Raw genomic sequence first — 17,144 nt, 5'->3', positions numbered from 1 at the left:
TTCATCAATGTAGACCTAGTACCTAGAACAGAACATGACACATAGTAGCCATTCAATAACTATTTGCTGAATTATTGAATAAGTCTGCAATTGGTCAGTGTCCCAGTTGTGTTCAAGACTTCCCTGTTGGGTTGTAGACATCACTGGTCTCATTGGAAGGCACATGAGGATAGCAATGGGACTCTGAGTTATTGATGCCCAACACCCAAGTGAATATCCAGGATGGCCAAAATACATTAACTTAAGTTGGGTAGGGGGTCCTAATGATCTTATGCCTTTGAGAGTAGGATGCATTTCTGGGTTATAAGGACCAGTGGGCACCTACCTGATGGATTCTTTTCATAGAGACTAAGATTAGTTTAGGGTGTACTCATACTATGATTTATGAAATAAAGGCTGGGTCTTCCACAAATATCTAACTCAAGCCAGTTTCTGCAAGGTGATGTCATCGGCCTCTTACAAAGGATTATGATAGAATAGTGATCAGCGTTACCTGAACACAAAGGCCCAGAAGGAAGATTTAAGTGAAAAAGTAAGTGGTTACCAAGCAATTATAAGCATCTTTCAGTTCCTGTCAGAATGCCCCAAAAGTATCCGGAGAGGTGGATTAGTTAGCTAGACCAAATATATAGTCTTGCATCATAGCCCCCATGAGTGGATTATAAGCAAATAAAACTCACTTTTAGAAGGGCTGAAGTCCTAGCCAATTTTCTGCTCTGGGCTGGCAAGGACCACAAAACGGCTTTTGTCTTTACTGATATGGAGGAGAGAATTAGACAGTGGTATGTATTGGTTGCCACAGGTTAGAACTGGAACCCAGGGTAACTATGACCTGAATTCATTCAGGCTGACAAGATGAGGCTGACCAATAGTCAGGATGATTGGCAAATCAGAAACCTGGAAGAAGGCTGCAAGCACAATTTGAACTTTTACTTCTCTGTTTTGTATGTGGAGCACAGGGGCACATTTCCTACTCAAACAATGAGATTCTTATATAATCCCCGCCAGGAGAGGCTATCAGAGGGATGCCAGTGGCAGACCTAGAAGTTAGATTTTGACTCTAGGTTCTACTGTTCCTCTAGGGTGAAGCTTTTCAGAGTTTCTCTTTAGACTTAAACCATTAAAGCCTCATCATGGTTCATTCATTCAACCCCTCAGTTCTAAAAGAGGACCCTACCTTTTAAGGATTTGGGGTGTGTGTGTGTGTGTGTGTGCGCGCACAAGTGAGTCAATGCATAGAAAGGAATTAGGAAACTGCTTGGCACAGATAAATGCTTAATATATGTTAGCTACTGTTATTCATTAAGTTGTGCCACTGTTATTTCCCGAGCATCTACTGTGTTCCAGCCATGTGGCAAATGCTGCAACACATAGATTCTAAACATGGGTCAAATTGAGAAAGGAAGCCCCAAATCCTGATCATTCCCAAAAGGCTTGTTCGCTGGCTGTCTTTCTTGCAGGTGGGAATTGGTTACCTGAGTGATCAACTGGTTTTTTAAATTCCTCTCACAAAATTCCCTTTTTTTCTGACCAATGGGCCTTCTCTATGAGTGCAATATGTTTCCAGAAACCCTCTTTTCCTAAGTCTGGACACAAAGGAATGGAAGAGATGACCTGTGACCTTTATGAACACAGTGTGACCTTTATGAACAAGATGACCTTATGAACACAGTGGTTCATAAGACGGCCCAGCGGATATGATCCAGGTGGGCCTCATGGTGCAAGTTGAGGAATGTGAGTGTGGAAAGGGAAATATGAAAAATATTTTTAAAAGAAAAGCTTAGGAATTAAGCAAAGGAATGATCGTCCCACTGGCTGTGGTTGGGGAGATGGTCAATGGAAGCCTTCCTCCACCATAAGTAAGATGTTTGGAGTTTCTCAGTAGGCATTCACCCAGCTGGAACTATTAAATGTCTCCCTAACAGGTACTCTCATGCATTTGTCTTTTACAATTCTATTAGCAATCCTGTAACATAACAATTCTCTCTCCTTCTTTGATTTATTTATTTATTTTTTAACCTTTTTAATTTATTTTTTAAATGAGGAATTTGACAATCAGGAAAGTGAAGTGACTTGCCTAAGGTCATACCGTTTTAAATTTTGGGCTTATGATTTCCAATCCAGAGGGCAACATGCTTATAGGCCGGGAGCCTATAAATCATAAGCCTGTAAAGAACTCATTATTAGCAGTAATTGTTAAAAGGAGGGAAAGAAAAGAGTTAAGTGAAGGTGTTTTCAATGCAGAGGAGGGGGTCCAGGTTCCAAGACCCAGGGGAAGGAGAGGGTGAGTCTGTTAGAGAGAAAAAGCATTACAGGAGTCTTGAACCTTCTGACCTCACGCCTCTCCCCCCTCCTTGGCCTCGTCTGGTTGTTTTTTGTTTTGTTTTTGTTTTTGTTTTGGTCACTCAGTAAACATTTATTGAATGAATGGATAGAAAACTTATACATGCAAAAAGATATCCAAAATATAGTCTACTCCCTGTTACCGCACAACAGAAAACCGAACATACTAGCTTAATAACCTAATCAGCCATAACATGTTAGAGATGGTGACTTTCACTAAACTTTTCCTTATCTTTAAAATTGCTTCTTTTCAAACCTTAATTTGTTTTTTTTTAATTTGGACAATGTAGACTTTTATTTTATATATATATTTTTTTATTGGAGTTCAATTTGCCAACATATAGCATAACACCCAGTGTTCATCCCAAGTGCCCCCCTCAGTGCCCGTCACCCAGTCACCCCCACCCCCCACCCACTCCCTTTCCACCACCCTTTGTTCGTCTCCCAGAGTTAGGAGTCTCTCATGTTCTGTCTCCCTCTCTGATATTTCCCACTCATTTTCTCTCCTTTCCCCTTTATTTCCTTTCACTATTTTTTATATTCTCCCCTTCATTCCCTTCCACTATTTTTTATATTCCTCCCTTTATTCCCTTTCACTATTTTTATATCCCCCCTTTTTTCCCTTTTACTATTTTTTATATTCCCCCTTTATTCCCTTTCACTATTTTTATATCCCCCCTTTTTTCCCTTTCACTATTTTTTATATTCCCCCTTTATTCCCTTTCACTATTTTTTATATCCCCCCTTTATTCCCTTTCACTATTTTTATATTCCTCCCTTTATTCCCTTTCACTATTTTTTATATTCCCCCTTTATTCCCTTTCACTATTTTTTATATTCCCCCTTTATTCCCTTTCACTATATTTTATATTCCTCCCTTTATTCCCTTTCACTATTTTTTATATCCCTCCTTTATTCCCTTTCACTATTTTTATATTCCCCCTTTATTCCCTTTCACTACTTTTTATATTCCCCCTTTATTCCCTTTCACTATTTTTTATATTCCCCCCTTTATTCCCTTTCACTATTTTTTATATTCCCCCTTTATTCCCTTTCACTATTTTTTATATTCCCCCTTTATTCCCTTTCACTATTTTTTATATTCCTCCCTTTGTTCCCTTTCACTACTTTTTATATTCCCCCTTTATTCCCTTTCACTACTTTTTATATTCCCCCCTTTATTCCCTTTCACTATTTTTTATATTCCCCCTTTATTCCCTTTCACTATTTTTATATTCCCCCTTTATTCCCTTTCACTATTTTTAATATTCCCCAAATGAATGAGACCATATAATGTTTGTCCTTCTCCGATTGGTTGTTAAGCCAAAGCCGAGCAGGGGAAGCAGCGCACCCGGAGAAGCACCTGCTGCGCCCCGAGGCTGCGCGCGCGCCGCACCTGGGTCCGCGGCCCGACCGCCCGCGGGGACTCGCGAACCGCTGGACCCGGAGCCCCGCCCACCCGGGCCGCGCCCCGCCCACCCAGGCCTGGCCCCGCCCACCCAGGCCTGGCCCCGCCCCCGCCCCGCCCCCGAGTGGCCCGGGCTCCCGGCCCCCGGCGGCGGCGCTGCAGGGAGCGGACGGCGGGCTGCGCGGGCGGAGGCACCGGGACCGGCCGGCGGCCGCGGCGCTCGACTTTCCCGCGGGCCCGGGCCATGCCGGAGCGCGGGGGGCGGGCGGCAGCATGAAGGGCGGCGAGCGGCCCTACACCCGCGCTCCCTCCCTGGGGTGGCTCTTCGCCCGGTGCTGCTGTTGCCTCCCGTGCAGGGGTGAGTGGCTGCGCGCGTTGCGCCTCCCGCCAGCAGAGCCGGGCGGGCGGGGCCCGGAGCAGGGGTGCGGGGCTGGGGGCGGGGGGGCGCGGGTCGCCCCGGCGTGGATGCCGAGCGCATTTGCATCGCAGTTACTTACTTGTCCGCGACTTTGGAAGTCAGGACGCCGGGCTGCAGGGCAGGGGGGAGGGGAGAGGGCTGGGGAGGGATGAGGGGTGATGGGGAGGTTGGGGCAGGCCCCCTCCCGGGCCCCCGGAGCTGTGTGTCCCTGCGGTGGCCCCAGGGGCCCTTCCCTGCTCTCATTTACATATGCATCTCCGTGGAGGGATTGACGAGTGACTCCTAGCTATAGGAATGTGTTTGACACTTGTGTCTACACTAGGAACTATTTTTGCCAAGTGACAATTTTCTTTGGGGACTGGAGCGGGAGTTTTGGGAGTTCTTCCCCCGCCTGGGCTTTCTCGCAGGCTCGCTGGCTGGGGTTGCAGCCCTGGGCTCTGGAGCTCGGCTCATTAATTAACCAAGAACTCTCTGTGCACCCAATTAGGGCTGTATTTAATTATTCTGCTAATTTTATTGTTGTCGGGGAGATGGCAGGAAGCAGCTAACTTCCCCAAAATCGGCCTGCAAAACAAGATGGTGAGAAGGCTCGCAGGGAGGGGATCATTGTGGAGAGTCTCCTGAGAAAGAAATGGGGCCCTTCCCAGACAGGGTGCCGGCAGGTTCCCCAGGCTGTCCCAGTCTCTTTAACATTTCGGCTTGCAGGGTGGGGAGAGGACACATCTTGCTCCAGGGCGGTTAGAAGTGAGACTATAGCCTCTCACTGGACATTTGCCCTTTTTAAATTTTACCTGTTGCACGTCCCCCCACCCCTCCCATTTACGGTGCCCCAGTGTCCGTCCTCTTCCTCCTCGAACAAAGTCCTGATGGAACTTCCTCTCCGGGTTACTGATAAATCTGCTTCATCTTCATCCACGGCCCACACAGAGCAGAGCCCTGACAACTTTTTCTTCCTGAGCCGATAGAAGGCGACAGAAACTAATTAAGCCTGAAGGACCTTTTGCAAGTCTTTAGGCTCACCGGGCCAGCAGTAGCCTTCCACTCTGTGCGTGCAATTAGACCAGTGTGCCGGCCAGCTCTAGAAGCCAGATTCAGATGGAGGAGGAATCTTAGGGGGCCAGGGGCCCTCCCCAGAATCCAAGCCTGGTTCAGAAACATTCCAGACCAAGCCTGGGAACTGAAGGAAGGGGACATTAAAAGTGAGAGGAAGCAGGAAATGATGGCCAAGGGGAATCTGAGTGGGTGGGATTGCTCCAACGGCTGTGCTGCTTTCTTGGTGAAGGGTTTCCCAGTAGGACTTCTTGGGAGCCCGTTTCCTGTAAAAAGCAGAATTCGGGGACTGTGGGCAGTGCTTTTCTAAAGCCCCTGAAGCTGCCTGCTTGAACCCAGCTGTGTGGCAGCCCAGTTTGCCTGCAGAGGAATTCTCCTGGGGTCTCTGGGCCCTTGGCTTGGTGGATGGCCCTGGCTGCCCCTCCTGCTCGGGGCCCAGGAGGTCGGGGGGGGGGGGGGGTGCTGGGTGGGGAGTGGGAGAGCCCGCCTCCTGCCTGCGGGACTGGGAAAGCCACAGCTGCAGGCTCTGTGGCTCGCAGAGGGGCCCTGGGAGGAAAGGGGGTGTCGTGAGGACCAGAGCAGGAGGAGAACAGTGACCCTCAGCTGGGGATTGGAGGAAGTAGCAGACAATGAACGCAGCTTAAAAATGAAAAGGAAAGTGATGGAGGTGGGTGCCTTGTCCCCTTCTCCCGCTTTCCTCCTTACTCCTTCCCAGATGTGAGCCGTGGATTTGGCAAGCTGGAGCTCCAATCTGCGGGTGATGGGGCCGGGGCGGGGTGAGTTAGCTACCCTTTAAAGAACTGCTGGCCTCGGCTGGGCAGGGCCATCCTATCTGCAGGATGGGGCTACCCAGGACTCTCTAGGTTTGCTCTAGCAGGAAAGAGAGGTCTGAGTCTCCACCCAGACTGGAGTTATCTCTTCTATTCAGAAGCAGATTGCAGAGATAAGGTCTTGAGCATCTTGCCCAGAGCCCCTTGGACTCTGGAAAGAAACTTGCCCAATTGCAACACGTAGAAGGGCGCGGGGAAGTCTGAGAGGCTGGCTAGAGCCGAGGGCAGCGCTGCCAGGGACTGTTGGCCTCTCTTTTCAGTTGAACCAGTTTCTCTGGTTGTACAGACTTCATACAATTGAAAGGCAGCTTGCTCTTTTCAATAAAGGCAGCTGGCTATTTGGCCTCCCTCTCTCCCCCTGCGGCTCCAGGAGCTGCACTCTGAAGCTAGTGGGTCGGAACCCAGGACTCTGGTTCCCAGGTCAAGGGGCCTTCCCCAACCGGCTTCCGGTCACTCAGAATTCAAAGGATGGAGGAAAGTCTAAGAAAAGTCCTTCTACAGTCTGAGGAAAAGAGGAAGTGGAACATTCTGGTTATTTTTGACCAGCCCAAAGCCAAGTGAGGTGTCCTAGACTTACTTACTGGTGAATCTGAAGTGGTTGTAGCTGTTAGCCCAAGGGTAAGAGTCAAGGTTTTAGTAAAGTACCTGGGTGGCCTTTAAACATCATGTTTGAGAAAAATGGGGGTGAAATTAGCAGAGCCTGTCTTTTGATTTGGAAAAGTGAGAAGAGCAACTATCTACTGTCTCTTCCAATTTGGGGGTTCTGTTGAGTATGAGGATGGTAAAGGGGTTTGATGGGAGGTGATCTTTCTTGCCTACCCTGAAATGGATTTCTTAGGGCAGGAAAACTGAAAACCTAAGGTGGGATGGAAATAGAGATCAGGTGAAAAGGAAGAAAGACAGAAAATACATTTAGAGCTGCCTTTTTACAAGGGGAAAAGAGCCACGCGTGAGCTGATAGCATGTGCATGTGTCTGAAGGCTGATTAATCACTGATGTCATGCTTTGTGGGAAGTTTTGGTGTCGCTCTGGCTACTTAGACTTTCCCTTAAGCCTGAAGAACTGGGTCAGCTCTGGATGCTTCCTCAGTTGTCTTAAATTTTTAAAAAGCACGGAACCCAGAAACTTTTCTGACCTTGCTAGGTGGAAGCCAGTGTTAGAGCCTCTCGTGTTCTAGTCCACTTCAGGCGTAATTAACTTGGGGTATGTGGACCAAAGTCCCTTCTGGGAAACCCTTCCTGATTACTGTCCACCTCTGCATGTCCACAGTGTGCACAGGATTCATTTACATTTGTTTACTACTGTACCTCTGTCCCTGCCTCTCGAGGCCACGTGCCATTGTGTGTTCCCATTTACACGACAAGTGCCCGGTTCAAGAGTCTGAGTCAGAGGTAAAGAGAGGAAGGAGTGGTGACCTAACCACACTGAATCAGCTTAGAGGGGAGGTGCTGGGATCCCATTCCCATGGCTTTTTCACCACAGGGGCCATTGGGTTCCAGCTTGAGTCTGACATCATGGGCTCTGGGTAAGGGCCATGGGGCTTTACGGGGCATCCCAAGTCATCCTCATCTGTAAGCTCTCTTTTTTTTTTCCTACCTTTTCCCAGAATCACTACTCAGGGACCTTATGACTTGAAGTGAATGTCTCTTCTTTGGCCTATAAATTAATACAGCTCATTTTATAAACTGATTTTAACGTGTGAAAGTATGACATCAAGTTCCTTTAGAAAGGTGCTAGTAACCTCAAAGAGAAGCTCTTGTGACATTCACTATTAGTGACTTAATTCACCACTCAAGGTACGAAATCCTTGGGAATCTTAATGCACACACCCTTGAATTTCTTCATCTTCCAGGACGTGCCTGTACCACAAAGAAACGGAAACCACCATTTAGCACGTGGGTTTTTCCAGTGTATCTCCTGGTTTTTCTGCCTCCTGGGGAGATATGCTAACGTGGGGAGAATTACCACACACACCTACTGTCCCCAGCCCAAATCCTGTTTCCTTTCCCCTATCTGACTCTCTGACTAGGGAATAGCAAGAAGGATATCACTTATTTCTGGGATAATAGTACTGACTGCCAGTTGGAGTGTCCCTGTAGAAATGGGAGTGAGTGTATGGGCTTGGTGGGATGAGGTGGAAATTGGAAACAGAAGCCAAATGTCCCTCCTCTGGTACAGCTGTAGGTGTTACACTCACCGATGATGCTGGAGGTATCACCCCCGTGGCTCCATGTGCTACAGTTTGGAAGTCCTAACATGGGATAAATAGGTAGAAATTCAAACTCTGAATCTGTACTCTTAGGCAAAATGATTTTATTTTTTTATGAAGATTTTATTTATTTATTCATGAGAGATACAGAGAGAGGCAGAGACAGGAGAAGCAGGCTCCGTGCAAGGAACTCAATGCGGGACTGGAGCCCGGGACTCTGGGATCACACCCTGAACCGAAGGCAGATGCTCAACCACTGAGCCACCCAGGCGTCCCACAAAATGGTTTTAAAGTTAAAAAAATAAAAGCGAACATTGGGGGCTCACTTCTGAGCCCCCTATGGTAGTCCTGTCTTCACTGGAGAGCTGTTTTTGATACTCTCCTTCATGATCATTCCACTTGAGAATCTTGATGCTGTTCTCTTCTGCCCTGAAGATACTCCTCGTCCTTCGAAGAGCTGCTCCTCCTTCAGACCAAACCCCAGACTTTTCCTGAAGGAAGGTCCTAGAAAAAGCATGGATCTGAAACCCAAGGGAGGGCTTCTCAAACAGAAGGGACAAAATCATAGAAGGTTAGAGATCACTTAATAGAACTTCGTTTATGGAGGAGGAAACTGAGATACAGCCACTTAGTAGCAGATCAGAATTGAGCCTTTTTCCTGTACTCTTTCCTCAATCCATTATTGTCTTCTGGGCACGTGGTTTCTCCTACTATGGGCACAGACCAGGTCACTCCAGCTGAGAAGGGTGGAGGCCATCCCTCGACTGGAATTTAGGTGTTGACTGTGGATTACCTGTAGTTCTGGGGCTGACTGCATTACTGGGAGCCCTTTGGAACTGGACCTGCCTGGTCTGCTTTGAAGTGTTCTTTCGTCTGAAGACCACGGAAGGCAAAGACTGTCACATAAGCTGTCCCAGAGCGGCTTATGCACATGTTCTTTTTTTTTTTTTAAGGTTTTATTTATTTATTCATGAGACACATGAGAGAAAGGGAGAGAGAGAGGCATAGGCAGAGGGAGAAGCAGGTTCCTCAGAGGGAGCCTGATGTGGGACTTGATCCCCAGACCGGGAACACGACCTAAGCCAAAGGCAGACACACAACCACTGAGCCATTCGGGTGCCCCCATGCACATGTTCTGAATAAATATCTTTTCATGTTTTCCCCTTGGGTTCAATTTGATCCAGCAAGTCCCATCCCCCCCCCCCTTTCTTTCTTATCCCATCTCTTGAATGTACCCTTTCAGGTGGAAATGAACCAATGAAATGCATTCCTACCATTTTATCTTTGAACGTTGTTGGTTTTTATGTACACACAGTGTTTTAATTCATTTGACAAATGTTTATGTGCTGACTGCCTGCCAGCCCCATACTAGGTACTGGGGAGGATGGATGGGAGTCATAATGGTGCTGACCCCATGTGGCTGTTGTGAAGATTAGCTAAGGTAATGCATGTAAGGGGCTTAGCATAGCACCAGGCATAAAAGGTAGCTACTAATGGTAACAGTAATCGTAATACGAGATATAGACCCCATCCTCAGGGGACTCCCATCTAAATATTTGTGGGTTATCTGCATGGCAATACTGTAAATCTATGTTCCTAAGCAATTTAATGGTCTTGGTTCAAACCATGGTCAACCGTGCCTCAATTCTGTGGCATTGTCACTGTGGGGGAAGAAAGTCTGTGGTCTAGAAATATGGTAGAGATTTCCTTCTTCTTTTTTATTAAACCAATTTAAAAAAGAAACACGTAACATTCCTAGTATTACAACCTCTACGTGTTACATTAAAGAATATTCCAAAGAGGTTACTGGCAAGAAATCCTAAACATCCCTGAGTTAGTCTTCTCTGAGGGAAAACACAAGGTAAGACAATTGAGGCATAACTACACCAGTATTAAAGTTCAGATCCTGAGAACACGTCTTCTATAAAAACACATCGCTTCTTCTTGGCTGCCCTTTGATTTTTCGCTAACAATCTAATGATGCAGGTTTTTCTATTCACTTCAGCCAACATTTATTGCATATTCATCATCTGCAAAGCTTTGCTGGGCTGCTTTTGGCTGTTTTTGTCTAGATAAAAATCACCACCTGCTGCCCACAGCAGCCCTCAAGGTTCTGAGGTTTGGCCAGTATCTTGGTATCCCTTGTAGACGGGAGACTTGGGTAGCTTGGCTCTCCCACTGGGTGTGCTCAGTAGTCACTGAAGAATATCTTTCCTGGTTGACGGGCAGCCCTTTGTGTTATACCTCCTGGAAGGAGGGGAGCCCTGGTCATACCTGTGAGACAGCAAGAAGGCTGCCAGGTTGGCTTCAGCCAGGTAAAAGAGCAAAGATCAGAGTTTTAGAACACGTTCTTCAACATTTTTCTCACTTTCCTGGTGACCACAGTGAGGAAAACTGTCAAGTTGAAAGGAAGGGAAACCCCTTCCACTGCTAGATTGAAACAGGATCTCCTCAAACATTTCTGTTTCTAGGTATCTGCTTTCCTTGGGGCTGGGTTAGCTGTAACCGCGTGTGGCACCTGATTGTAACCGGCTCTCAGGACACTCCCCGTTTGTGCCCTCCTGCCTCCTGCCCTTAGAACCTCCATATTGCTCCCCCACTCCACGGGGAACCAAGCCTCACTGTTAAAAAGAATTGCAGGGGCGCCTGGTGGCTCAGTTGGTCAAGCATTCAACTCTTGATTTTGGTTCAGGTCATGGTGTCAGAGTGGTAAGATCGAGCCCCACGTAGAGCCCAATGTGGAGCCCTGCATCTGTGCTCAGTGGGGAGTCTGCTTGAGATTCTCTTCTTCTGCTCCACCATGCCCCCACCTCCCCATGCTCGTGCACACGCTTGCACGCTCGCTGCCTCTCTGAAATAAATAATTAAATCTTAAAAAAAAAAAAAAAAGAATTGCAAACACTCCACTTTTGCACAAATTTTGGATCTCAGGTTCACAACCCTGCGGTGCCTCTTTCTCTTTTCTCTCGACTTAGAACAGAAATTCTTGAAGGTGTCCCTGGGGAACATACTAGAAATGCAGATTCTTGGCCCCATTGACTCAGACCCAGCAGTCGGTTTAACAAGCCCTCCACGTGACTTGCTTTTTTTTTTGTTTGTTTGCTCTTTTTCTCTCCTCTCTCTCCACTCTCCCTGACCTCCCTGCCCTTCCCCCAGCTCCTGCGAAAGCTCTCTATAACTGAAGATGTCCTGCTTCCCTGGGGATTCTTGCTTTGAGCAGTGGGGGAGGCCCCGGGCTGACACACTTTCACTTGTCAGACAGGGGTAGGAGTTAGGAATCCCCTACAGTTTCCATGAGCTTTACAGCCCCCGAGGGTCCAGTAAGGGAAGAAGGCATCCTTCTTCCTGTTTTAGACTTTTTTTGCTTTTATATTTGTTTTCCCCATTACTCTTAAAGCTGACTACAGAAAAAAATCAGAAGTTAGGCAAACAAAAAGACCATAAAAGTGTAACCTTTGCAGCATAATTCTAACTGCCTAGAGACAACTTACTTCACTATTTAGTATGTCCTTTTCTGTACATTTACCCCCTTAATAAATGGAGTATTTTATTTTTATTTTACAGACTGCTTTATAATCTGATTTCATTTAATCTTTTGAACATCTTCCCAGGTAGAGGCATTTCCAATGTATGTATGTGTGCATATGTTTGTGTGTATTTTATTTTGGATTTTTTTATTTGATGACTGTGGCGGGGGCAGGGAGGGTGGAGCAAAGGGGGAAGGAGAGAGAGAGAGTCCTCCCTGAGCACAGTCTGACTTGGGGCTCCACCTCACAATCCTGAGATCATGACCCAAGTCTACACCAAGAGTCAGAAGCTCAACCAACTGAGCCACCCAGGCACCCCTCCAGTATATTTTTAATGGCTGCAAAGTGTTTCAGTGCACACAATTGTTAGTATTGATTTCATATAATGGTTTAAAGGTTAGTGAAAAGGGATGAGGAAGAGCCTTGGGTAAAGAAATAGATCTTTCCAGAACCAGATTCTACAGCAGACTGAACCTTGTCCTGGGGCTTACATGTGTTCACTCCCTACATCCCCACTTTCCTTTCCTCAGGATGTATGGTTTACCCCACCAGAGAGGTGTGATTTAGTCTCTAGAAGATCAGTATGCACTGTGGCAAGGGCACATTGTTCCCCACTCACCCCTTCTCTCCTCAACTTCTGATTGATCATGCAGTTGCTTTCACTCCTAGGGATTTTTCTTCTCTCCTCTCCCCTGTCTCTTTCCTTCCTTCCTTCTTTCCTTCCATCCTTCCTTGAGACGTACCTTTGAAAATGGTCATTTTAAAAGTATTGTAACTGGGAAAGAGTGTGTTGATTTTTTTTTCTGAGCAAAATCATATATAAACATTGGGAAAGCATTTAGAAATACAAATAAATGAAAATAAAATTTCATTATCTGGAGAGAGCCATAGTAACATTTTGAATAATCCTCTTAATCTTTTTTTCCATGTATATTTCTTTTCCCAGAAATATGACATAGTAGTGTTATAAACATTCTTCATATTATATTTTGAACAACTTCTTCAACATTTTTCTCTATGCCTTCAGTATAATGCTGGAGCCAGCCCTGCTCAGGTTGGGATTATTAAATATTTAGGGTTTTGAGAGTGGGTTGGTTAAACCTTTGGTAGCTTGAGATGAGCCATGGTGGAGAAGTCACCAGACCCTACAAATCAAGGCTTGTGGGGTTTTCTTTGTTTTAGTCAAAGAGCTGGTTTATCAGCATACCAGGAGATGCACAATTTTACCATGCATAAATGTTTTTTTTTTTTAATTTTCAATCTATTTTTGGTTGTTTCTAATTTGGGCTACTATAAGCAATACTGTAATGACCAGTCTTAGAGCTAAGTCTTGGCACACACCCATCATTACATCCTTAGGATAAATCCCTAGAAATGGAGTTTCTGAATCAAAGAACATCCAGAATTATACAACTTACTTTTTGGCCAGTGAAACCTCCCGTTTCACACCCTTTGAAAGGAAGAGTGTACTGTTCTTTGTTTTAAGAGGATTTATGAGAAACATCCTGTGGTACCAGGAATTTCATGTCTCTCCTGTTGTTTGCTTCTGTTTACATTTTCTGAATTAACTTAATTCTTTTTATATAAGGAAACACCCTGGCTGAGAGCCCTTGATTCATAGGCTACATACTGATATGCAAGTTGGAACAAATTTATTTTGTGTTTGTGCTGGATTGAGAGGCAATACATCATGATGATTAAGAGCTTGGACTCTGGAGCCAAGATGAATTTGAATCCTAGCCCTGCTACTTTATCTGTGTGACCTTGTACAAGTTGTATAAAGTCTTTGGTTCATTTGCCTCATCTGGAAAATGCAGATGATCAAGGAATCTAGTCTTGGGCTTCCTACAAGGCTTAGATGGGTTGACATATGTAAACTGCTTAGAACTGGCATGTGGCAAGTTCTAGGTAAGGTTAGATTATTGTTAGCATCAACAAGTATATAGAAGTCTCCATGGAATTGTGCCAATTGTCACATTCAAATGATTTCATTAGCTCCTTCATCATATGGGAAACTGACCTGAGCATTTCTTATATCAACCTCCAAATATTTGAACACCATGTGGCAGGTATTGGACTAGCAACAGTAGAGAATTTGAAATGTTTTCATCCCCTTGAGAATCTTGCAGTCCAGCTTGGGAGCTGCTCCATAAATATGAAACAGGAAATAATAGCAAAAAAAATGGGAGGAGGGGAATAGTTGCTGAAGACAATAAGAGGAAAGATACTCCAAGGTCCTACCTGACTGCTGACTAAAATAATTATGCAAAATCTCATGGGAACACAGTGGCCTGGGGTGATCTGGGAGGACTTCTCAGGAGATACAAGGTTCTCTCTAGGCCCTAAAGAGTGAGAAGGGGTTTTTGAAGGACTGAGTACATAGTGAGAGCAAAGCAATTTGGACGTGCAGGGGACCACAGAGCAAAGCAGGTCACATGCCTTCTAGAGCTGTGATGCCCAATACTGTAGCCATTAGCCTTATGTGGCTCTTGAAGACTTGAAATGAAGCTAGTCCAAATTGAGATATGCTATAGGTATGAATTTCATACCAGATTTCAAAGATTTAGTACAAAAAAAAAAAACCCATCGTATGGGAATCTCAATAATTTGCATATCGATTGTATATTGAAATGATAATATTTTGGAGATGTTGGGTTAAATACAATATATTAAAATTTAATTGCACCTATTCTTACTTTTTTATATGACAATTAGAACATTTTAAATTATATAAAAGTTATATAAAATATTATATAGGGGCACCTGGGTGGCTCAGTCAGTTAAGCATTTGCCTTCAGCTTGGGTCATGATCCCAAGGTCCTGGAATGGAGCCCTGTGTCAGGCTCCCTGATGTGGCTCACATTTATGGTTTGTGCTCTACTTCGATTGGACAGAGCTGTCTGAGAGCTTAAAGTCCATAATACACTGACGTGCTGGAGTAAAAAGTTTCCATCCCATCCCCGGGGCCAGTCCTAGGCCCTCCTCCCAGCCACCTCCATAATTCCAAGAGAATGCAGTCCCTCTGATGCCCAAAGATGCCCACGGGCCTCCTCAACTTTTAAGGGAGGCAGTTACGTATTTTCATTTCGGAAGGACAGAGTTTGTGAGGAAACAGGGCCCAAACTGCAAGTTCTCCACCAGAGCTCAGACAGGCTGGCCTCCAGGCACACGAGGCGGGAAGATCCCGACCCAGTACTGAACAGGAAGAGCGCGCCACCACCTCTCCCACCCCTCGCCCCTCGGCCAGCTGACTCCCCCTGGTCCTGCTCCTTCATGCGACATGAGCGCTGCTGGCCAGCAGGTCCCCGGAGTCTGAGGGAGAAGACGGGAGGCGTGGCAGGGTGGACAGGACAGAGACGTAGAGGTGCCACTAGGAGGGTGCGCGGAGCTCCTGGCTGAACGCGGGCAGGTTTCATTTTGTCCTTTGGCTGAATGATGTGTGAGTGCCCAATTGTGTCATCCTGAGCAGCGTTTGTGATCCCAATTTTTGTCCTCCTGGGCCATCACCAGGTGCCTGGCTGAGCACAGTGCTATCCAAGGTACGGGGATCATTTCCCTGTGTGTCTAGAGACTGCCGTGTATATAGCTTGTCCTTGGTCATGGAACACTAGAATTTTACACCACCTCAGACCGTGCAGATCTCCGTTGTACCCATGGGAAGAGCACTTGGAAAAGAGAAGTCACTTACCTCAGGGGTCAGCTGGTGACTTATAAATGATACCGCTCTGTCTGTGGCATATTGCTTGTATTTTTGTAGAAGAGACGGTGAAATGTAGAAGAGCCCTGCCCTTTTGTCTAGGGGCACGGAGAGGGTGGAAGCACTAGGTCAAGTCTGAGAGGAGATCCAGCTCTTTGGAGGGAATCTAAGAGTTGAGGAGCCCAGTGAATCAGAAATCACTCTTAGGCTCCTAGAACCGTGTCCTAGCCGCTCAGTCTAGATTGGCTCCTGTAGAAACCTGCCCACGGTGTCTACTTACGTCTACTGTTTCTCAATGTCTGGAGGGATTCTAGGGGAACTTCGCTGCGCTGAAATCGCAGCTGGATTCCCAGAATGTAGAACTGAAGGCTGGGTCCTCCTGCTGCCTAGTGAAATCAGGGTCTGCCCCGTCGGCCTCAAGTCTCCAAGCAAGACTAGCCAATACATGGGACCGTCTTGAGATATCTCAAGGGGCCTTCCTGTGACCTTCCAAGCAGAATGAAAGGTTAGGTTGATCTGAGGCCAGGCCCGATAGCCAGGGTGCTCTGATCTAATCAGGTCTCCATGATGTCTGTGGCTGCCACAGTATCTAAGGTCTTCTGGACAGGTCATTTATGACTCCTACAGGACTGGGGGATAGTCAGGAATCATAGCTAGTGAACAAAGTGGACATGGCACTGCCCTCATAAACCACAGTGTAGAGGGGGCAAGAGATGTCACATAGATTGTTCCAAATGTTCTCAGAGCATGTTTGAAAATATCTGTTGGGAGTGGAAGTGGAATTTATGTTAGGACAGTAGGAATCCTATCTGAGGAACTAACATAGGTACCGAAAGTCTTGTTACTACCATGCTTCTGGTCCCCAAACGGATATTATTTGCATTCTGGACCAAGTTTAAAGAGTCTTTCCGAAAAGTTTTTGCTAAATTATAGGAGAACACAAGGGAAATAGAGTAAAAGAAGCATGAGGCCAATTTTCTAGAGTTCATGTTTTTGGTACCCTACTTGAAGCTGGCTGGCTTCAAGGGCTCATGTGCCATTCTTTGGTCCCCAGGCACCAGAGGAACATGTACTGTGTCCATAAGGGATCATTGCTGAGGGCCTCACTTCCTAATTCATGACCTGGGGAGCTGTCATCTTGTGACCAGAGCCCCCCTTCCTATATATTTTGACCCCAGAATCCAGCTAAAGGGGCCGGATTCCCATTTGCCGTTCCACACGTCGGGCTCTCCGCGATGCTCTGAGGCATTGTCATCCACAGCAGCCGCCTCCTGCAGTGATACTGCACTGATTGGGCCTGCTGGCAGGACTCCACTGAGGCCAAGTGACCCTCTCTTGGCAACGTTGTGGACTTGACTCTACAACATGTGGGGCACTGTTCTCAGAGGACTCTGAGATCTTTTCCAATTCCCATTTCACAAAGGGATTTAAAAAATATCTGTTTACTTGGATTCTGTATGAAAGCAGGGGAAGACCTCAATAACCTTTTGAAATTTTTTTCAGCCTTTCTAATTTTTAGGTCCCTTTATGTGTGTGTGTGTGTGCGCGCGCGCCACGGTCAGAAAATTCTCCTCCCTTCACAATTCACCTAAGATCCTAACCACCAAATAGTGTTTCCATTTTAGAGTAGCAGCAGCCAACTCTACCAGAGTGTCTATGGAT

The 17,144-nt window shown here is 46.2% G+C and overlaps 1 protein-coding gene across 23 annotated transcripts in view; it reads left to right on the top strand.

The window, feature by feature from the left end:
• Positions 1 to 17,144, top strand: part of KALRN (kalirin RhoGEF kinase) — a 661,253-nt gene that overhangs the window by 538,026 nt on the left and 106,083 nt on the right. For 8 of the 23 annotated variants that reach the window (XM_041763190.1, XM_041763184.1, XM_041763254.1 and 5 more), the window contains exon 1: positions 3,907 to 4,109. The exons of the other annotated variants lie outside the window; for them this stretch is intronic. In XM_041763190.1, coding sequence (XP_041619124.1) covers positions 4,025 to 4,109 — 85 coding nt within the window. In that variant the 5' untranslated portion in view covers positions 3,907 to 4,024. Of the gene's footprint in view, positions 1 to 3,906; positions 4,110 to 17,144 lie in introns of those variants that run through there. 23 annotated transcript variants of the gene reach the window in all.

Source organism: Vulpes lagopus, chromosome 1 (assembly GCF_018345385.1).
Source record: "Vulpes lagopus strain Blue_001 chromosome 1, ASM1834538v1, whole genome shotgun sequence".
Classification (NCBI taxonomy): Eukaryota; Metazoa; Chordata; class Mammalia; order Carnivora; family Canidae; genus Vulpes; species Vulpes lagopus.
This window is presented reverse-complemented; position numbering and strand designations above follow the sequence as displayed.